This window comes from Pelodiscus sinensis, chromosome 12 (genome assembly GCF_052426305.1).
Source record: "Pelodiscus sinensis isolate ZL-2025 chromosome 12, ASM5242630v1, whole genome shotgun sequence".
In the NCBI taxonomy this organism is placed as follows: Eukaryota; Metazoa; Chordata; order Testudines; family Trionychidae; genus Pelodiscus; species Pelodiscus sinensis.
In genome coordinates this window covers 40,917,935-40,941,501 of record NC_143063.1, presented here as the reverse complement: position 1 = coordinate 40,941,501, position 23,567 = coordinate 40,917,935, and the positions used below count along the sequence as shown (strand labels likewise).

General features: G+C 46.8%; 1 protein-coding gene across 2 annotated transcripts in view; it reads right to left on the bottom strand.

The window, feature by feature from the left end:
- PLCG2 (phospholipase C gamma 2) overlaps window positions 1-13,772 on the bottom strand; it is a 99,020-nt gene extending 85,248 nt beyond the window's left edge. For both annotated transcript variants that reach the window (XR_012906659.2, XM_075939997.2), the window contains exons 1-2: window positions 13,631-13,772; window positions 5,564-5,803 (exon numbers count right to left, since the gene is read on the bottom strand). Coding sequence is in view for 1 of the 2 variants with exons in the window: in XM_075939997.2 (XP_075796112.2) it covers window positions 5,564-5,780 (217 nt within the window). In the remaining variant the exon portion in view is untranslated. The remainder of the gene's footprint in view (window positions 1-5,563; window positions 5,804-13,630) is intronic.
- Window positions 13,773-23,567: the final 9,795 nt, after the last annotated feature.

The following is a 23,567-nucleotide window of genomic DNA, read 5'->3' as shown; positions in this document are numbered from 1 at the left end:
ACTTAGGGTTGCCAAGTGTCCGGTTTTGAACTGGACAGTCCAGTATTGAGCTTCCTGCCCGGGAAACAAATTGAGAAAATACAAATGAGAAAATATAAATGTCCAGTATTTTCTAACTAAGATGTAATGTAGATTGTGATGCAATGTCAAGTGTGTCCGGTATTTTTGTTGAAACCGTCTGGCAACCCTATTTGTACTATGTGTAAGGCTCAGGTATGTAGGCTTTAAAAGATCACCTGTTCTGGGACTACCAGGCAAGTATCTCCAACCAAAAGTTAATTGTCCAGCAGCAACCATTTACATTGGGCTAGAAATGAAAAGCAGTTTTAGAAACTCCAGCATCCCTTTCAAGACCTACAGACTGTTATACAGAAATTAACACAATCACAAGAGGAAACAGGATTTCAATCATGTAAATATTGACACGCTCTGAGACTCAGGACTTATCTACACAGGAGACTCTCCCAGTTATACCAGTAAAAATAAACAGCTATAGTTACATTCATATATCCCCGCCCCTCCCCCTCCCTCATCAGAATATGAGTATCTACACAGGGAATCATACTGGTATTCATAAAAAAAAGTTTCTTTTAACATGAATTAAGTTTGCTCTCACCAAGCTATGAAAAGTTAGAAAATACAACGTAAAGGATTAAAAAGGATTACAGAAGAACCTCAGAGATATGAACACAGAAGTTATGAACTGACCGTACTCCTCATATAGAAGCAGAAGTATACCATGAAGCAGCAGCAGAGACCACATTGAAAAAGCAAAAGCAAATAAACATAAACCACTTTGCAAAAAGAAAGTAATCTTTTGTCAATAAATGCATACTGGTAAGAGCATTGTCTAATTCCTGTCATTTTCTCACACCACTGCAGTCATTTTAACTACTTTGTTTTCTGACACAGTACAATAATATAAAAAAAGAAGGCAGACAAAAACAGTATAATAAAAATGGTCTTCAAAGTATGGTATCAGCCTTAGATATTAAACCAAAATTGATGCTATATACAAACAGTGGCTCTCTCAATACCTTTTATGCCACAAATTATTGTTTTCACTTTTCCAGAAACTTGCACTACATTGACAAAGTATTTGCACGTGATATTCTACAATTAGAGATCTCCTATGGTAATTCATATTTGTGCCACTGGATTAAGGGAGAGGACCAGGGGAAAATTACACAAACCTGTAAATTCCAGATTATGTCCCTAATCCTGCAAATATAGATCCACTATTTTAGAAATCCCACTGAAGTCAAGTGGACTCTGTAATGGAATTTGGCACAAGGGACTGACGGGGTACAAGGAGAAAGTAATTAGCCATGGTCCATAATGCCAAGCTACTAGAGTACTCTGAATCTACTTTCTACATTAGAAGCAACAGAATGATGAAGGAAAATATTGGTCCTCTTCTTAGCGGCAAAGGAAAGCAAAAAAATTATGTCAAAGGGGTTCAGTTCCTATTTTGCTTCAGTCTGCACTAAAACAGTTAATGATGAACAGAGATGCAACACAGTTAACAGTAATAAGGAGTAGGAAATGCAAGCTAAAATGGGGAAATAACAGGTTAAAGTCTATTTAGATAAGCTAAATGGACAGAGGCTGATGACATTTATCCTAGGATACATAAAAAAGCAGCTGGCGCAAACTTAGAACCATTTGCAATTATTTTCCAGAACTCGTGGAAGATGGAGGAAGACTCAAGAGGAATGGAGAAGGGTAAACCCAATACCTATCTTTTAAAAGGGAAACAAGGAGGTCCCATGGCATTATAGACCAAGAAGCTGAATGCAGATTGCTGGAAAGATACTGAAGCAAATTATTAAACAATCAATTTGTGACCATCTAAAAGACCATAGGGTTATAAGTAGGGTTGTTAGAAATAATTTATTTTAATCATGGGTGGTTGGTGAAGGCAGGGCTGCGGGACACAAGCCCCCAACCCTACCTCTAGCCCCCAACCTTATGCTGAGGCCTCACCCCTTGCCCACGCCCCACGGGGAGGCGGGGCAGCGCACCACACACACGCTTCCCCCCTCCCAACCACAGGGAGGGGAGCAGTGGGCACACAGCATGCCCCCAGTCTACCTAACCCCGGGGGAAGGCACGCGATGTCACAGGGCCTGCCCTGGCCCAGCCCTGGAGCACCAGGAGAAGGAGGAGTGCATGCCACACAGCTCAGCCCCGAGTCTCCAGCTCCGGAGCACTGGGGAATGGAGGAGGGCAAGCTGCGTGAGGAAGGCAGAGGACACACGATGGCCCCAGCCTCCCCAGCCCCAGAGCACTGGGAGGGAGGGCGCTGGGGGCAGCAACACTCTGCCCGCAGAACACCTACAACAGGCGTTCTGGGAGTGGAGTGTGAGCAGGGCTATGCCTGGTGGCTTGGGAAGCAAAGCCTTCCCCCACCTAACATACCAGATGCCCATGACTTTAATAATAATGTAACCACAACAGTTACTAACAGTTACACAATTACAAAAATGCTCTCCCCCAAGGGCGAAGCCAGCAGCCAGTGTTCTCTCAGCCTCACTCCCAAAGAGCCCCCCCACCACCACCCCATGCAGCGGGAGCATGGGATGGCAGGCGGGAACCAATCCATGAGGGGGAGCCAGTTTAAAAACTGTCTCCTGCCTGCCATCCCCCACGCTGCTGCCTTTGATACAGAGGCAGCAGCGCAGGGTGGCAGCAGTCCCTGTCCACGGGGGTGTTTAACTGGCTCCCCGCAAGGAACGGCTCCTGTATCAGAGGCAGCAGCATGGGGAGACAGGCAGCTCCCCTCTATGCTCTTCATTTAAAACTTGGACCAGCCGGCTGGGACTGAGCCAGCCTGCTGGTCCAAGTTTTAAAAGCAGAGCACATTGGGAGGAGTGTCGCGGTTAACTGGGCCGTTAACTGATAACCAATTGCTTATCAGTTAAATGGTTAGCTGGCTAGCCATGCTATCATCCCTAGTCATAAGGAATAGCCAGCATGGTGCTATCAACAATAAATTGCACCAAACCAAAACAATTTCCTTCTTTTGAGTTACTAGCCTAGTGGATGAAAGGAAGCAGTAGATATGATATAGCTGGAGTTTAGTAAGGCTTTTGACAAAATTCCACATGCCACTCTCATGAACAAACTAGGGAAATATGGCCTAGATGAAATTACTATAAAACAAGTTGGTAACGGGTTGAAAGAACATACTCAAAAAGCAGTTATCAACAGTTTGCACTTAAACTGGGAGGATGTATTCAGTGGAGTCTCACAGGTCTCACTCTTGGGTTTGGCACTGGTTGTCATTTCATTACTGACTTGGATGATGGAGTAAACGTGCTCACAAAATCAGTGGTTGACACCCCGCTGGGAGGGGTTGCTTTACTTTGGAGGACAGAATTCAAATTCAAAACAACCTTGACAAATTAGAGAATTAGTCCAGAAATCAACAAGATGAAACTCGATAAAGAGAAGTATAAAGTACTTTGCTTCAGAAAGAAAAAATCAAATGCACAGCCTCAAAATAGGAATAACTAGCTAGGTGGTAATACTGCTGAAAAGGCTCTGGAGGTTCTAGAGGATCACAAATTGAATACAAGTCAACAATGTGATATGGTTGCAAAAAAAGCTAATATAATTCTAGATAGTAATTAGCAGAAGTGTCCTATGTAAGACTAGGCAAGTACCTGTCCCACTGTACTCAACACTAGTGAGTCCTAGTCTGGAGTACTAAAAATTGGAGAGGCCAGAGACCAGCAACAAAAATGACAGAAGGTTTAGAAAACCTTATCTATGAGGAAAGATTAAAAAAGTTGAGCAGGTTTAGTCTCGAGAAAAGAAAACCTGGGAGGAGATCTAATAGCCTTTAACATATTTGAAAATAGTTATTATAAATTGGATGAATTATTTTTCATGTCTACTGAAGGTAGGAGAAGAAGTAACGGCAGCATGAGAGATATAGTTTAGATGTTGGGAAAACTTACTAATTATAAGGATAGCTGATTTCTGAAATGGTCTTCTAATGGTGGTTAATAAGAACAGGTTACAGAAACACCTGTCAGAGATGGTCTAGGATGGTAAACTCAGTCCTTCCTCAGTGCAGTGTTTGGACTTAATGACTTCTCAAGGCCCCTTCCAGTCCTATATTTCTATGATTCTTTTGTCCTTTTCTTTCAGCTCCCAACAAAGTTTGTGTTGGATAGTTTCATTTTGTGTGTTATTTTTGTTGCCTGGTTTGTATTTTAATTATTTGTGATTTGATTTTCTTTTAGAAGATTAAGAGATCCATATATAGAGAAATGATTTTTATTTTATTTTATACACAGAGACGATGGCCGTGAAGCTTTACTACAGGTTGAACCTCTCTAATCCAGCACCATTCGGATGTGACCAATGCCGAACTTGAGAATTGGCCAAACTACAGATTAATACTGTCCAACACTTCCACTGCTCAAAGAGCTCTTAGAAGATATTTAAGAGTAAATTAGAGCTATATGACAGCACATAAAACTGAGAACCAGGACTGGTTGCTGTAACCCAGTGTTTCTTTTTAAGATCAAGGAACACCAAACAATTTTTTTTTTTTTAATGAGGAACACCAAGGATTTTTTATTTTTTTTTGGTTGGGCCAAAAAAAAAAAAGTCGCCTGCCCCTATAAAGGCAGCCATTTTGAATTCTGTTGTTCTCCACGGGATACTGGTGTGCCTCAGAACACAGTTTAAGAAACACTGCTGTAAACAAACTTTATGGGACCAGGGGAAACTTGGCCACACCCATGATAAGTGGACAAAAGTCTAACTAGAATCATGCTGGACCATGGATGCTGGCGGACCAGAGAATGCCCAACTAGAGAGGTTCAACCTATAATGAAATATTTTTAAAGCAAATCTAAAAATAAAGTCCTACAATTAAAGCATGATCTCATTTTACCATAGATACTCAGAATATTTTTCTCCTTCTTGTAATGAAATGGCTCTGACTTGAAAATATATTAAAAGTCAAACTCTTAGGTTAAAGGAATGATCTGTAAAACATTTATTTATAAAAACATTAATGAGTCACTGTTTAAAGGGAAAACAACCACAAAAGTTTGCAAATGGGCTTTCCCAACACATCCTCCCAAATTCATCCAAACTCAACGCTCTGAAAAAATAGGCTCTAAGCCCAAGACCTTGTGTTAAGTTTCTTCCCAGTATATTACATTTGCTCATTTGTTTTCAGTACGTACTCATAGCCTGATCTTAGAACTTTTAATTATTCAATTTAGTGCTTACCCATGTCTAAGTAAGGTTGCAAGATCAGGGTCTGAATTGTTAGCCTTTGACAAAAGGCCTCTAGGAAGAAAAGCAGTAGAATAGCAATAAGTTAAGCAGCTAGCTCTGCTGAAGACTAACTAGTGAATTATATGAGACATTTGGTTTACATTACATGAAACCAAAAGAGCTTGCAGAATGTAATTTTTAAAGTTTAACTATGCTCAGGTGAAAATATGCATATTGTCAAATGCTTTAAATGAGTCTTTGTCAATTACATTTATCTGTAATAAAACTCCAAATTCTAGCATGTCTTGCCAATACTCACAGAAACCTTCAATCTTGTCTGCTGTCTTGCTCCAGGCCACCTGCCTAGTTTCCATTATGACTTGGATGGTCCTCCTTTCTGGAGTAAACTTCTTGAGGCTGAATACTGTCATAACCGTTCCCAGTTCCAGAGTTCTTTTGATCTGGCTCTTCTCATACTCCGGTAGCACTCCATAGTCTATGCTCTTTCTGGACATTTTTAAAAAATCAAATTTCATCAAACTGATACGATCCCGATGTGCTGAAAAAGGGGAGAAGGGAGCAAAATTTAATATTTTAACACTTTTGTTTTATTTCCTTCAATTTAACAAAAAAAATAAAAAAGATCTGTGTTGAAAAAAGATCAACATGAATCACTGCCATTCAGGTACAAGCATACAGTCTCACAGCTACCTGGTTAACCGTAACAACAGTGCTACCTAGTTTGTGAGGTTTTCAAGGAGAAAAGTGTTTTGCTGGGGAAAAGACCAGTGATCCAGAGGAGCAGGACTCAGAACAATCAGCTGGGTGGAGCAGCCCTAGCAGTCAATGAAATATGATATCAGATTCTAAACCAAACAAGAACTTCTCTGTTTGATCAACAATGCAATGCCACCTATAGGTTGAACCTGTCTGATCTGGCATACTCTGGTCCAGTAATATCTGTGGTTCAGCACTCAGGCACCGACTCTGTGCATGCTCCAGGGCTCTCGCACGCAGGCAGCCCTAAGCTCACTAACTCTTCCCCCTCCATCACAGTACTTCCAGAGTACCACGCCCGCCTCTTATTCCTGTCTGTGCCCCTCACTGCACTAGACCTGGGACCACAGCAGCTGTGGAGTCCAGGAGCAGAGCACTGGGGAGGAGGCAGGGACTCCAGGCAGCAGCAGAGGGCCCTTGGCTGGGACCTGAGGCCAGCATCAGAAAACCCCTGGCAGCGGCAGAGCAGCCACCAGGTGCGGGTTCAAAGCCTGGGAGTGCCGCAGCACCCCTCTGTTCCTCTATTTTCCTTGCCTGTGGAGATCTGTTCATATTCTGTATTGACCTCCTGTGGGTCAGCATATTCTCTTGATTGGCACTAATGCCAGACTGAAGATGTTCAGCGTGTACTATCTAATGTTCCACAGTAACTTAAGGTGAGCTAAGGTCATTCAGGCCCAAATTCACAGCAGTATGTGAATAAATGTTCTCCCTCATCTCTTTGGTGTAGGCAGGAAAGCTGGGATTGCAAGCACACAAAGGTAGCGTAAATGCATGATCCTTGACTTCATACCCAGTTACAAATGTGATCTGTCTCTTTAAAATATTATGATGCTCAAAATTGTATTTCACACAGTGGATTATCTGATTCTCCCCAGAAACAACAGAGAAGACATGGGAAAGAAAACCCTTTAAGAGGAGATAAAAGAGGAGTGTCAGCTGTGCTGTGACAGAGAAAGCATCTGAAACTAAAAGGAGATGTACACAAGAGAAGATTGCCTATCTTATAACAAAGAAAGCAACTAAAAATAATCAAAAAACCAGATATGTGTGAGGAATTATTTTGTTCAAATGTTAAGTCTAGGTCTACAATAGAAACATTTGCTGTTATAGGAATGTCAGGTAGAAGTGTGATTTGTTTTCAGCATTTCTGAAGCAGCAAAAACCCTAGTATAATGCAGCAATACAGATGAGCATTTCTGGAACTACCAGTATATCTTATTTCGCTCACCAAACCATGATAAAATATACTAGCAAAATAACTTCTTCAGTATAAGCGGTGTCAGCAAGAGAATTTGCTACTATAACTGTAAAAATATATTTAGACTGGCAACCATTTTCTAGGGTAGATTTGCCATAAATAATTGATCCAAACTGTATTGTAAGCTTTTTTCCCCCATTAGATCTATCCCTGGGTCCTTTCACACCACAGAATAGTCTCCAATCCAGTTTCTTTCTTTTACTAAGGTGCATCTCATTGACACCAAAAGGTGAAAAATAGCTTTGACTCATTCAGCAAATTATTCTCTTTTACAGGGTGATCTAGAAGTATCACTAAAGGTTTCAATGCAGTCTGGATCTGATGAATTCAAAGATTAAATCATAAGCAAATGTCTAGAATTTGGCTTCCTTTAGGTACTCCCAGCGTATGTTAAACAATGTTCCTTCACCCCCAAGGCCCAGCTCTCCAATAATCGTTAGAACAGCTTTTCATTTTTTTAAATTGTTTTACAAGGAATGAGACCACTAACCCTTCACTCTTGGCAATTTTCTATAATAGGGACGCACAGAGAGACAGTAGCAGCTCTATTCCAAATCTGAAAGTAGTGCTTCCTTTTTTCCGATAAGACGTCTTGTCATTTAGAATACTGTCATATTTATATTCTATATCAGCTTTTTCCCAGTGTTGTATGTGCAAACTAAAAACTTTCAAGGCAGGACTATACTGTAATTAGACATTCATGGCTGGTTGGACTCACAGGTCTTGGGCTGAGGTGCTGTGGTTTAGACATTCCAACTTGAGCTGCAGTCTGAGACCTTAGACCTTCCCACCTCCCAGTCACCAGCCCAAGACATACCCTTTGAGCCTGAAAGCCAAGATATTACAATGTCTTCTGCTGTCAGAAATCTCTAGAAATCTTTTACATCCTGAGTATTAAGATCAAAGCAGCTTAGATATCAATAAGGGAACATAAGGCTCTGCAACAGTTTTAAAGTAGCCCTAAAATCTTACCATCCCTAACTCTGAGTTTGGCCTTCTCACAAAGCGTAAATGCTGCCTATAAACTGCTTGGGGGAAAATCTGGATCATTTCTAATTGGGATGCAGGTAGGGATGTAAGCAACTAATCAACTATCTGATAACCAAAAGCTTATCAGATAGCTGACACATTAGTCGACTAGTCGCTTCCCACCCTTGCTGCCTCTATCACAAAGAGGCACCAGGGGTTGAGGGGAAGAGGCAGAGGTGCTGGAGGAAGCCAGCTTAAAACCTGGTTCTCCCCAGCTCCAGCTCTGCTGGGGCTCTTGTGCATTTCAAAGGTGGAACGTGGACGTTCTTATCGACTAATCAAATACTCGATGGGAATCCTATCGACTATCTGACAGTTAATTAATTGAAATTTAACATCTCCAGATGCGGGGAGGAAGAGGCTAAAACTTGCTCTTACTCTGCCTTAGAAAGAAAGTACTAATTGATACTAAAGGGGGTCTTTGATATCTGGTTAGAAATCTGGCTGTATCCAAATTAGTGATCTCTCTCTTCCAGGGCTACTCAACTTTGGTAGTCCCAGGGGCCACAATGATACTCACAGCACATGTCGAGGGCCGCAACTTCAGTGTGGTTGCACATACATGCAAATATATATGCAAATCTATGCAAATAGCTTCTTTCACACTGACAGGCATGAATACAGAGCACTTCCCAAAATGCCCCGGTACTCCCAGCACTTCCTCCCTGGGGGCTAGAAACGCGGACACCCTGTACCCATCTGTTCCAGCCAGCCCTTCTGCTTGCATCTTTCAATGCTCACGCCGCCTGGGAGACACCTCGCTGTTATGGAGCATTTTCCCATTGGAGGCTACGTTCAAAGGATTCCACCTGCAGGCCACGTGTTGAGCCCCATGTAAACCCAAACCGCACTCCAGGCCGAAAACAAATGGGCCACGGGCTGAGTGTTACGTAGCCCTGCACTACACCACATCAAGCTGAGAATGCTGCCGGAAAGGTAGTCACTAAAACATGGGATAACAGAAGAAAAGGTCAGCTCCTCAACTGGTGTAAATTGTCAAATCTCCACTGGAATTAGCAGGGTTATAACAATTTACACTAGCTAAGGATCTGATCCTTTAATGGGGAAAAATACAAGCAAATAACAATATTGTATTTACTATCAGTCTTTTAACCTTTAAAGCTTTATGACCATATGGTACTTAACATCTCCACGTGTCGCCTCATCTCTTATTTATGTGACAGATGACACATATTTCTGTATATGACAGCCATCAAGCAAGAGACTAGGGATGTAAGAGGTTAACTGGTTACCCAGTAAGCAAAAGGCTTCTTGCCTGGCTTACCCGGTAACAGGCTTGAACAGAACAGCCCCCACTCCCAGCCATGGTGGGCCCACACAGTTGGACTGCGGTGCAGTGGGCCAGAACAACCCGCTGCCTGTGACCACAGCAGATCAACCCAGAACAGCCTCCAGTCTGTGGCCATGGCAGGCTCAGCCTCTTAGAGCCTGCCCATAGTGCAGAGGATCAGAGCACCCCGCTGCCCGTGGCATAGTTGTTAACTGGTTAAATGATGTACATTTAATCATTTAACTAATTAGCTATTTTAATTGGTTTTTAGATTCCTGAAGGAGACTGCTGACACATTGCTTAATTTGCAATGAAAGAGGTACAAGGGCTCATGCAGTTAGGTGCCAAGGCGCAAGCAATATTTTTACATTCATAATTGATGCAGCAAAGCCAGAGGTGCCAGAGCTATGACCAACCATTCCCAAAGATTCCAGGGCACAACCCCGGCACAAATTAAACACCACTGAGACACAACAGGCCCAATGCACGTCCTGCAACTCTCATACATATCAACAGGCTTCTGTGTCTCAATCTCCAGCACACCATCGCAGCTCTGAACTAATTGCCATCATGGTTGCACTCCGCAGTAGTGCAGAATGCTGCACACAATGGACACTGCGGAGGTATTCTTTCTTCTGTGAGCAAAGGAGGAAGTGGTTTAATTTTCACACAAGAAGCAGTGGCTGTCACCACAGCTTTCTTGACCATCCCCCCTCAGAGCTCAGGAGCAGGAAGAGCTTTAAAAAGCCCCTCAAGCAGCTTCAATCACCAGCTCCCGAATCTCCTCTGGTTCTCTTCCTCTCGCCTCAATCCACTACCCTTCACTGTGAGCAGTTTCAGTTTCCATGTTTATAACCAATCTGGCTCTGCTGCTTCTTGCTTCCCTTCTGTAACCTCCTTCTTTAACCCAACTCCTCCTAATCACTGTATCCTGAACTGCTCTTGTTCTCTTCAGATTTTCCTCCCCCACCAGAACTATTTGCTTTCTTCTCGCCATCTCACCACCCACTCCGTTCATAGTGTCCCATTCCCAACCTTCTCAAAGTTCTCTGCTACAGTCACCCTTCTCTTTCAAATCCCTTCTTAAATAACACTTCACTGAATCCAGTACACTGATGAACAGGATAACAATCTCTTACCTGCACTGTTATCCCATTTTATATTAGATTCCAAGCTCTCTCAAGCATGAACCCATGTCTTAGCCTATGTTATGGTATTCTGTACCCATTTATTCATATTAAATTCTTCTATTAACTCTAATGAGAGTTATATATTGCAAACCTCAGGGAATGACGACAACTTACCTTTCAGGGTCATTGTATGGGTAGAATTTAGCCAAAAGTATAACTGACTCTTTAGTCTCTATAAAATGAAATTAGATAATTTGTTCAAGAAATTATTGTGGATTCATATCTAATGGTCTAACTATAAGTCCTTCGTTTCAATACTTTCCATAACAGAAGATAATGGCAATGCATGCAAAAAAAATAAATTCAAGCCATGATCTGACTTTGACTTTCGAACTTGCAACAGCGGCTCTTGCACAGAGTTTTTTAAAAATAACTTTTAGACGTTTGTTTTTTAATGCTCCACTGAATTACATACAATCAAGTGCCTGCGTTCTAAATGAAAATAACAAAACAGATCTGATCTGTCTTTAATAGGGAGAACCAGTGGCTGTAAGGTAAAAATAATTAAATTTACTTCATTTGAAGAATGCTTGGGGGAATCTCTTCAAACAGTAAGTTGTCTAATAAGGGTGGACTTTTGTACACAGGTTGGCCCTCCCTGGTTTAGCACCCTTGGGACCTAACTGGTCTCAAATGAGGGGATTTGCCCAACAAGGGGAGGTTTCTCCCCTCCTGGACAGTGCTAAACCATTTCTTCCCTCCGCCCCCACTCCAGACTCCAGCCCACTCCACTGCTGCCTGGTCTCTCCCTGAGCCGGAGCTCTCTAGCTTCCGCTGGCCCTGCAGCTGCCAGGGCTGGAGCTGCATGTCCTCTGCTGGTGCCAGAGCTGCACAGCCAAAGCCAGAACTCCCTAGCTGCCTTCAGGGACAGAGCTTCCTGGCTGCCACCGGGACCAGAGCTGCACCGCTGCTGCTGGCCCCCTGTTACTGCCCAGCTGTTAGGGACAGATTTCCCTGCTGAGCTCCCTTTCTTCCCCGCACACACACAGGGCTCTTGGCTAAGTGTCCCTCCGCCCCCCCCCCCCCAGTGCACTCCTACCCCACAGCCAGACCTCCCTATACCTGGATTCTGTGGTCCAGCAACATCTGTGGTCCTGCCGGACCACGGACGTTACCGGACCAGAGAGTCCCAGTTAAGGTACAAGCTGTACTTCAAATGTATATGGAACATTGGTTTTAACAAATGTCCACTCCTAAAATTTCTGAGAATTATAAAACATTATCTTGTTCTCCTAAAGATGTAAGCATCTTCATTGGTTATTTGATAATTTATTCTAAATTTCAAGATATATACCAGTAATCAGATACTGTACTCTGAAATCTTCTAAATGTTATTGTATCTATTTCATAGAACAGAAAGGGGAAAAGATCTCTTGGATAGGCTAAATAACATACATTGACCAAAGAAGGATTGCTTCCTACAATATACAACTTTTCACTACTTTTAGTCCTACTCCTCACCTTTCAAAGTGATCTACGCATATTTACTTTAAAGTAACTTTAAAATACTTTTCATGTTCATTTAAAATAATATCACAATGAGTTTCTCAACTATGAAACGTATTAAAACCTTAAAGGAAATGATGAAAGCACATGAGATTAGACTGGGCAAAGAACACCACAAGTGATGTTGGTAACAACCATGCACTGATCTGCATAAATGTGCTGTTTGACCTATGACGATTTTTTTCATCTCTTCATCAGAGCATTTATCAATCACAATATCTAAAAATGCCACAGTCAATGGATTTTAACTTCACAATATTGCTGTGAGGAAAGGCTGTATTATTCCTCCTTTACAGTACAGTCAACAGGTGCAAGGGGGAGAAAAAATGATCAATTCAAGGTCACAAAAAGACTCTCACTCAGCTGGGAATCCAACAAAGGTCTCCTCTACACAAATCTAGTCCCAAATCCTTTAGATAATCCCATCCTACTCCCAACAGTCAATTGTGATGTGGGCAGTCAATTGACTTGACTGGAGGTCCTGCACACCTCTCCTTGCAGGAATGGGAACACTGAACCTACTCTGTTACCTCACTAATTTGCAGCAAAAGCTACAAAAAAAAAAAACCTTGCAAATAACTAAGAACTTTCATGCAGAAATAAGAAATACTACCGTCTTTTTATTCAGATCATTGCAACTTTAGTTCCACTTGCCTAGAGTGCTTCATAATTTGTGAAGACAACTTCTTGGCATAGCAAGTGCTCTGTACACTTCCCTGCGCACAGACCTTTGAAAAGCTGGAGGGGGAAAGACCCGCACTAACCCCAAATTGGGTAGGTTATTGAGCTGCTGCAGCATGGATGAGGACGGTAAATGCTGCCGCATTGATGATGTGCCCAGGTACTTTCCAGCCCTCCCCGGTGGGACCGTCAGGACGGTCTGGCAGTGACCTCTGGAGAGCCATGTCCTCAGGCAAGCCACTTCAGATGGATGCGCGCCCTGAATTCCGCTTTGACACTATCGTGTCGTGGCTCTCTGTGCAGCGCCTCGCACAGCGGGGCACGGCTCCCAGCACAGCGGCTGGCCCCGGGCCGCACGGCGGGGAAGGCAGCTGCCGCCCCACCGAGCCCACGGCGAGCCCCGGAGCCCCCCCCCCCCAACCCAGCGCAGCGAGCCCCGGCCGCACCAGCCCCCTCGGGCCGCGCCTGCAGCTGTCAAAGCCGCCCCAGCGCTGCAGAGTTTCCTTCCTTCTTTTTTGCAGCCCGGCCGCAGCCCCAGCCCGGCCGCCGAGCCCAGCGCCGGCCGGAGCCCCCGGCCCGGGGACAGGTGCGGCCCGGGGAGAACCGCCCCCCCCCCGGCGCCAGGCCGCCCCGCGCCCTGCCCCGTCTCACCTGGGCGCGGGGAGCTGCAGCCCGGGAGCCTCCCGGCCGGTGGCTGCGCTGGCGGCGGCGGGGCTGCAGGGGGGGTGGGAGGGGCGGTGCCTGCCGCGCTGCCGCTGCCAGGCCGCTCGCTGCCTGGGACTCTGCGAGGCGCCCCGCTTCTGCTTCGGCGGCGGCCGCGGGGTCATGTGACCTGCCCGGCCACCTACTGGCGGTGCGGGGAGGCGAGTCGCGGCCCGGGGGCGGCTGAGGCGGGACGGGAACCTCGGTCCCCCCCCCCCCCACCCCGCGCGCCTCAGGGAGTCTTGCCAGCGCCCTTCAACAGTGGGGACCCCCAGGGTGCAGAATCATGGAATACGCGGCCTGGAGGGGTCATCGAGTCCAGCCCCCCGCCCTCAAGGCAGGACCAAGCTCCGTCTACACCATCCCTGAGAGACATCGCTCCAGAGCTGGGGATTCCACAGCCTCCCTGGGCAACTTATCCCAGTGTCTGACTATCCTGACAGGTAGGAACTTTTTCCTAATGTCCAACCTTGCTGCAGGTTCAGCCCCTTGCTCCCTGTCCTATCCCCAGCGGCCAAGATGAACAAGTTTTCTCCCTCCTCCTCGGGACACCCTTTTAGATCCCTGAAAACGGCTCTCCTGTCCCCCCCGCAGTCTGCTCTAAACTAAACAAGCCCAGTTCTTTCCGCCTTCCCTCATAGGTCATGGTCTCTAGACCTTCACTCTGGCCTCCCTCCAGAGTGGAAGGGCTAGGCAGTTCCCCCACGGCAAGGGGCCAGGCAGGACCCCTAGGGTATGGGGGTCAGCACCCCTCAGGGGTGGCTGTCCAGTGGGACTCCCCCAGCGAGGGGCCCCTCAGGAGTGGAGATGGCTGGACGGGGCCCCACTGGCTAAGGGCCAGGCCGGACCCCTAGGGGTGAGGGCTGGGCGCCAGCATTGCTAGGTTTGGGTGGCTGTATTCCTGGAGATGTCATCACCTCACCATCGTTCATGAAAGATTAATTTTCAATTGCTGGAGACCCCAGGTCAATCCTGGAAGATTGGCAACCCTAGGGGCAGCTCCCCTCAGGAGGGCAGATGGCTAGATAGGATTCCCCCTTCTCCCCCCCCCCCACACACGCAAACGCACACACTCCGGGCCAGGTACGGGCTGACTCCTCATGGGCCAAGGACTGGCTAGGATCTGAGGAGGCAGGAACTGGTACCCACCAGGACTGGAGCCGCTTGGAACCCCAAGGGTAGAGACCAGAATCAGACCAATCCCAAGAGGACTAAGCCTACCTCAGGCTTGGTCTGGTTTGGAAATCCCAGGCCATTTTTGGTTGGATTTTGTTGGGGGTTTTTTAATACTGAGTTCCCAGTCTTTTGCCACCTGGTGTTGGAGCCTACCAAGACGTTGTGCAAGAACATTACTCTGCAGCCCTGAGGGCTAGAAACGTAATTTTGTTTGACTAAAAGTTGAGATTCACACAAATGGACTCCATCTGCTGGGGCTTCAGGGATAAGGCTAAATATCATGAGACAAGATTGCTGCAACACTGATGCAACTGCCCTCAGTTCAGGCAGGGCTCTTCCATTAGCACATACAGGAATATTCATCCCTTGGCTCCCAGTTGCCTACTGCTGGGTGAGGTCAGCTGTTTGGCACAATCTGGTTCATTTCTTGGAGTCAGCAGTAGGTATTGCTTGAGGAAACCGGAAGCCTTTGCCTGACCTACTTTAAAAGCTCTTTGATCTCTGGGTTGAAAGGGATGATCCAAAGCCTAAACTACCAAAGATAGGAAATAAATATGACTCAAAAGCTGACCATTTCTAATTTGACAATCTTAACCAAGAATTACTCCCAATAACCCAACAAAAGCTCAAGCGGATAACTCTATTTGGATGACCAATGGGGGGAAAAAGCATACAAATTTATAGTCTGTAGAGAAGAAGTTACTACAAATAATGGAATCCTTCCTGTAGAGTATTATGTCACAGTGCCACACTCCACGGGATCACACAGATTCAGGAGCAGAGCCCAAGAGATCCTATTCTGGCAAAGCATGGATACTGACATGGAATGGTGCCAAGTACAGGCAGTCCCCGACTTGTGCGGATCCGACTTATGTCAGATCCGCACTTACGAACAGGGCTTTTCTCGCCCCGGAGCTCGCGGGCGGCGGGACCACCCAGAGCGCAGTGATCCCGCCACCGCGTCCTCCAGGGTGAGAAAAGTTGCTCTGGGTCTCCCTGGTGTGCTCCCAGCACAGCAGGGAGACCCGAGCAAAGCCGCACAGGCGGCGGGACCCCGCTGCCCGTGCAGCTTTGCTCCTTTGCCCCGGAGCAAAGCCGTACAGGCGGCGGGGTCCCCCGCCTCTGCGGCTTTGCTCCTGTCTCCCTGGTGTGTTCCCAGTACAGCAGGGAGACCCGAGCAAAGCCGCACAGGCGGCGGGACCCCGCTGCCCGTGTGGCTTTGCTCCTTTGCCCCGGAGCAAAGCCGCACAGGCAGGGAGACAGGAGCAAAGTCGCAGAGGCAGGGGACCCCGCCGCCTGTGCAGCTTTGCTCCGGGGCAAAGGAGCAAAGCCGCACGGGCAGCGGGGTCCTGCCGCCTGTGCGGCTTTGCTCGGGTCTCCCTGCTGTGCTGGGGGGCACTCCCCCACAGCACAGCAAGGAGACAGGAGCAAAGCCGCAGATGCAGGGGACCCCGCCGCCTGTGCAGCTTTGCTCCGGGGCAAAGGAGCAAAGCCGCACGGGCAGCGGGGTCCCGCCGCCTGTGCGGCTTTGCTCGGGTCTCCCTGCTGTGCTGGGGGGGACTCCCCCCCAGCACAGCAGGGAGACAGGAGCAAAGCCGCACAGGCGGCAGGACCTTTGCGCCTCCACGGCTTTGCTCAGGTCTCCCTGGTCTGCTGAGGGGAGAGGGGGCGCAGCTAGTGCGCCCCCCCCCCCCCAGCAGACCAGGCTTTTGTTGCGGGACGCCTGGGGTAGAGCAGCTGGGGTGCTGCCGGGTTGGTCCTGCGGGGACCTACCGGGCAGTGCCCCAGCTGTTCTGTCCCAGGAGTCCAGATTCAGCCGCTGTTGAAACTGATCAGCGGCTGATTCCAGGAAGCTGGGGGCAGAGCAACTCTGCCTGGGGCTTCCTGTAGTCAGCTGCTGATCAGTTTCAGCAGCGGCTGAATCTGGAACCAGTTCCGACTTACATACAAATTCAACTTAAGAACAAACCTATAGTCCCTATCTTGTACGTAACCCGGGGACTGCCTGTATGTAATAACTATAAGGAACAGGAAGGAATAGGAACCACATGAGATTTGAGTTCACTTGTAGTCCAAGTTTAACGTACATCTATCAGGGATGGTGCTTGGTCCTGCCATGAGTACACAAGAATCTGATCTACTGCACGAGACTGGACTCGACCTCTCGAGGTGTCTTCCAGTTCTAGTATTCTGTGATTCTGTGGATCTAGATCTATTGATCTACTGCAGTATAGATCTTGGGAGGCAGGCCAGTCCTCACTTACAAACAACCTCCTTTCCCCCGCAACCTGAAACTAATACCACCAACTTCACATCTCAAAACAGAACCAATTCTTGCAACAAACTGGATAAACAAACTGTTGTTCCTGCAACATATTACCAACTCTGTCCATAGATCTACCATAGTGACACCATCACAGGACCTAACCACGTCAAAGGCTCATTTACCTGCACATCTACTAATGTAATATATGCCATTGTGTGCCAGCAATGCCTCTCTGCCATGCACATTGGACAAACTGGTCTTTCTCTACGCACAAGAATAAATGGACACAAATCAGACATCAAGAATGACAACATACAAACCAGTGGGGGAACATGTTAACCTTCCTAGACATAGTTATTGACTTATAAGCTGCCATTTTGGGGGGGGGGGAGAAACAGCTTCTAAACAGACTGCAATGTGAAACTGCTGAGCTGAAATTTATTTGCAAATTTAATACCACCAGGATTGGTTTGAATAGAGATATGGAATGTCTCCCATTAAAATTAGTACTCTCACCTTTTCATCACTATGGGAGGTGAGGCACATCCACCCTGATTTAATTATCACCGATGTTACATTCCCATTTCTATATTCCTTTCTTTCACTTCAAGCATCTGAGGAAGTGAGTTATATCTCAGGAAAGCTTATGTCCTGATAAATTTGTTTTTGCTGAAATAGTCTAACATGGCTATTCTCTGAAACTTAGTTAGTAGTAGATTACTCATTCTTTCTGAAATAGTTATGTTGCACAATGAAATGAGTAATGATGTAAATTGAAGTTTGCTCACCTTAAGATTCCAGGTAAGATAATTAAAGTCATAATTTCACTTTGGCCATTTTGTAATTGTGTATCACACTATATCAGCGTATCACACTATATCAGTTCCTTTCAATGCACAGATGAATGGGTTACCAGAAGAGCAGGATGGATACAAATCAGTGATTCTTTTTAAATCTTTTTTTTACTTACATTGAATTTTTTATTGTATTACTTAAATTATAAGCTTTTCTTATTAAAAATAAATCTGTTTAAAATGAAATCTGAATTAAATGGAAAATATGTTAAGGCCTAAGCTTAATATAATTTAGTTATAAGTGTGAAATGTTTTGATAAGAGGCATTTATTTAAAATATTTAAAATCTCATTTATACACAGTTTTTGTGTTTAAATTCCAGTTACCATCCTAGTATTGCACATAAGTCATGAGAAAAAAGTTAATTATCTAGTAAGCAATGTCATTTGCCATTTTCTAACATAAAAATGTACAATTAATAAGAATCTGAAAATATCTATATAATTGCTAAACAAATGTAGTTATGTACCCTTCTTGGTAGCAAAATCTACAATATGGACGCTATTTACTTACAAAATCAACATATTTTATGGTCATATGAACCAATGAGAATCACATTTCTTTAGAAAAGAAGCACAGTACAAATTGATTTAAATTGAGGCTTTCCACTTGGTTATTTAAATTATTTCAATTGCTAATTTAAATCAATCCACCCTGAAAAGTCAGTACAAATGACAAAGGACTTGGCTTTTTTTTTAGGGGGATCAATCTAATAAGACTGGGGCCAAGAAATAGAAACACTCACTTACTGCTACTAGTTTGTCACACATTCATTGCACCTCCACTCATGATATTTCACAAAAACCACTGGTTATGTAAACTAAGAAAAGTGTGGGAAACTCTTTCTGGACACACCAGCTAATATCTTTATCTGTTTGAAATGTGGCACAGAATTCCTAATCATCACAGGTTCTCAGGATCAGATTTGCACATATTCAAAAGTTATCACCTCCAAAGTCCAGAGCCCGTGTGATCCATGGCAGCAGAATTTGTTGAAGTATCTACCCAGTGCTGTTCCCTTGATGTAGAATTATGCTTCAGGGTCTAATATTTTAATTTAAAAATATTTCTAGCTCTTATGGTTGAAAAAACAAAACAAAACAAAAAAACTCTTCCAAAACCCTTGAAAATGTGAACTGAGCATAAATCTAGACATTGTTGCTTTCCAGACTCTGTTGCTAGCCTGAAACAATAGCTCTCAGAGGTCTGGGCCTTGGGAAACCTAATTACTATTAAAAATTCAGCATTATTAACTATTAATTGTAGAGCTCTAATTGTAGAAATTAGGTACAACTTATTGCAGCGTATACAAGGCTTTGCCTAGTACTATGCTAATGCAGTGGTTCACTGTTGACTCAGAAGGAATACTAATTGTACTGAATCACCAACAACAAAAATTATTAAAGGTCTAGAAAATATGGCCTATCAGGGAAGACTGAAAGAACTGGGTTTGTTTAGTTTGGAAAATAGAAGACTGAGAAGGGACATGATAACCGCTTTCAAGTACTAAAAGGGTGTCACAAGGAGGAGGGAGAAAAATTGTTCTCCTTGGTCTCTGAAGATAGTACAAGAAGCAAGGGCTTAAACTGTAGAAAGGAAGGGTTAGGCTGGACATTAGAAAACCTTTCTGTCAGGGGTGGTTAAACACTGGAATAAATTGCCCAGGGAGATTGTAGAATCTCCATCTCTGGAGATATTTAAGAGCAGGTTAGATAGACATCTATCAGGGATCGTCTAGATGGTACTGGGTCCTGCCGTGAGGGCAGACAACTGGACTCCATGACCTCTCAAGGTTCCTTCCAGTTCTAGTGTTCTATGATTCTATGTTGCAGAACTCTTAGTTTCACTCTTTCTTGCGATAGTACCTCTGCTATATTGCGCTTCTAATTAGATGATGACCTGATGTCCTGTTTTTAAGGGGCAGTCCCATACAGGCAGTCCCCGACTTACGCGAATCCGATTTATGTCGGATCCGCACTTATGAACGGGGCTTTTCTCGCCCCGGAGCTCACGGGCGGCGGGTCACCACCCGTGTCCTCCAGGGTAAGAAAAGCTTCTCCCGGTCTCCCTGGTCTGCTGGGGGGGTCCAGCAAAGCCACTGGACCCCCCCATCAGACCAGGGACACCCGAGCAAAGCCACTGCCTGGACGGCTTTGCTCCCGGGCAAACGAGCAAAGCCTCCCAGGGGGACAGGAGCAAAGCCGCGGAGCACGCCCGCAGCGGGACAGCCCAGGCGCACCGCGGCTGTCCCACTGCGGGCGTGCTCTGCGGCTTTGCTCCCCGTCTCCCTGGTCTGACCAGCAGACCAGGGAGATGGGGAGCAAAGCCTTGGAGCACGTCAGCAGTGGGACAGCCGTGGCGTGCCTGGACTGTCCCGCTGCCCGCGTGCTCTGCGGCTTTGCTCTGCGTCTCCCAGGTCAGCAGACCAGGGAGACGGAGCAAAGCCGTGGAGGACTTGGGCGGTCCGCCACCCCGTCTCCCTGGTCTGCTGGGGGGGGGGGGGTGCAGCTAGTGCCCTCCTCCCCCAGCAGACCAGGCTTTTCTTGCCTACCCCTGGGGTAGAGCAGCTGGGGGCTGCCGGGTTGGTCCCGCAGCACCGCTCCGGACCAACCTGGCAGCACCCCAGCTGCTCTGCCCCAGGCGTCCTGATTCAGCCGCTGCTGGTCAGTTTCAGCAGCGGCTGAATCAGGACGCCTGGGGCAGAGCAGCTGGGGTGCTGCTGGGTTGCTCCAGTAGCGCCGAGGAGCCGCGCTACTGGAGCAACCCAGCAGCACCCCAGCTGCTCTGCCGCAGGCGTCCCCAAGTCAGCCGCTGCTGAAACTGACCAGTGGCTGACTACAGGAAGCCCGAGGCAGAGTTGCTCTGCCCTAGGCTTCCTGGAATCAGCCGCTGATCAGTTTCAGCAGCAGCTGACTTGGGGACGCCTGGGTTTCTTAAGTTGAATCTGTACGTAAGTCAGAACTGGCATCCAGATTCAGCCGCGGTTGAAACTGATCAGTTTCAGCAGCGGCTGACGCCAGTTCCGACTTACATACAGATTCAACTTAAGAACAAACCTACAGTCCCTATCTTGTACGTAACCCAGGGACTGCCTGTATTTAAGCCTTTCTGCAGGCAAGACCATCTTTGTGGGAGTGCAACGCCAAGGGCAACCCACCTTAGACGCTGCCACCATTCCACCCCTTCCTTCCAGCCTCGGTCCCATCTCTTTCCGGCTTCCGTCTCCTCGCCCCATCAACACCAGGAGCCAGTGGAGTGGGCTGAAGCCAGGCTGCTCACTGTTGCTAGTGCTAGGCCTCCCTCCCTCCGCTAACTCCCCAGGCCACTCTGCCCTCCATGTCCTTCTGCAGCACAAGAACCCCTAAAGCATAGGGCCCAGTGTGGTTGCTCTGGTCCATCCTGTGGATAGGACAGCTCTGCCTTTAGGTGTCCAAACTTTTTCTTAAAACTGGGCAAGTTGTCCCATACTGTCTGTCTCTCCCTCCTCCTGTCAGTACTGCTGATTGGATTCCTGCTTGCCAGCTGCCTGCCCACCTGTGAGTGGGGGGCAGGTGGTGTGACATAGCTGAAGTAGGAGCAATGGGGGTGGAACCTGAAAGCAGGCGTGGGACAGAGCTTCCCTGTGCTGCTGTTCGTTCCCCCTTTAGAGAGAGGGGAGGGAGGTGGGGAGAACCGCAGCACACAGAGCCACTTCCTCCCTGCAGGCTGGATGCAGCCAACAGGCCGTGGGTGCCCATCCCTGCCCTAAAGCCTTAAAGATAAGAAGGTAAATAAAGAGACTTCAACTATGCAGTATTTCTTTTTAATTTGGATCAGTTAATTTCAATGGTTGTGTGACTGATTGATTGCCATTGGACTCCCTTGAATCCGAGTACCTTTACCACGTGTCCTGTACTCAGCATTGGGAAAATATGGTTAGCACTTTGTCTTAAAGAAAAAAAAGTTTCATAGTCACAAAACATATTACATATGTGGAAGAGGATTAAATTCCACACTGAATTCCTAAGCTTTGCTGGACATAATTAAGATCTCAGTCATACAGCTGCATAGGTTTGGTGTGTGCTTTTTCTCATGTAATATTTTTGCTTTCTGCAAACTCTAAGATGGGAAACTCTCTTAATTTGTGGGTAAGGAAAGAGACCCAGATCCACAAAGGGACTTGGGAGATTTATCTCCACTGTGAAAACAAACAAGCCACACCAGTGAGTCTCAGAACCTGGGTCTGTAGACGTCAACTCCTGCTACAGCCCTAAAAAATATCTACAGCTCACAACGTTTGAGATCCATAGCATGAGCCCCATGAGCCGATTCTGTGTAGACCCAGGGTTTGAGACTTGTTGCCATGACTTTATTTTTACAGTGCAGCTGCGTCCTTTGGTTCCTAGGAAAGCACTGGAACAACACTGGGATCCACATACCCCAAGTTAAGTGCCTCATATCCTACAACAAATTGAAGGAGATAGGTGCCTTAGAATGGAATTCTCAGAAGCCAGTATTGAAGATAGGGAGCTACATAAGCTAGCAAATGGAAAATGCCAATGAGAGTGGTGTGTCCTAAATCTTGCCCCTCTTTTGGAGACAGGCATCTCTCTCTTCTTGTAATCCATAGCCAGGGAAAAGCAGTATACCTAATATACTTGGACATCAGCAAAACATTTGACATGGTACCACCTAAGTAATTATTAGTTAAATTATAGAAGATAGGGATTTATGCAATAGTTGTTAGTTGGGCAAGGAATTAAAGTGGGAAAGGGCAATGGTTTGTACTGAAAGATCAACTACAGGCAGTCCCCGACTTACGCGGATCCGACTTAGGTCGGATCCGCACTTACGAACGGGGCTTTCTCGCCCCGGAGGTCGAGGTAGCGGATTGCTACCTGCGAGCTCCGGGGCGAGAAAGCTCCATTCGTAAGCTGCTCCGGTGCCCCTGGTCTGCTGGAGACCGTCTCCAGTCTCCAGCAGACCAGAGGCACCAGGCGGGTTCCCGCGCTTCTGAGGCTTTGCTCTGGCAAAGTTTCAGAAGCGCGGGGAACCGCCGCTGCTGCCGCTTGAGTCCCGGTGCCTGTGGTCTGCTAGGGACCGTCCCCAGCAGACAACAGGCACCGGGACTCAAGCCGCAGCCGCGGGGGGGTCCCGCGCCTCTGAGACTTTGCCAGAGCAAAGCCTCAGAGGCGCGGCACCCCGCTGCCGCTGCGGCTCTGCTCCCCGTGTCCCTGGTCTGCTGGGGGGGGGGGCGCAGCTAGTGTGCCCCCCCCCCCAGCAGACCAGGCTTTTGTTTTGGACCCTGGAGCAGAGTAGCTGGGGCGCTGCGGATTGGTCCTGCAGCGCCCGCTCTGGGCACTACTGGACCAACCCGGCAGCACCCCAGCTGCTCTGCCCCAGGTCCTGATTCAGCCGCTGCTGGTCAGTTTCAGCAGTGGCTGAATCAGGACGCCTGGGGCAGAGCAGCTGGGGTGCTGCTGGGTTGGTCCAGTAGCGCCGAGGAGCGGTGCTACTGGAGCAACCCAGCAGCACCCCAGCTGCTCTGCCCCAGGCGTCCCCAAGTCAGCCGCTGCTGAAACTGACCAGCGCTGACTACAGGAAGCCCGAG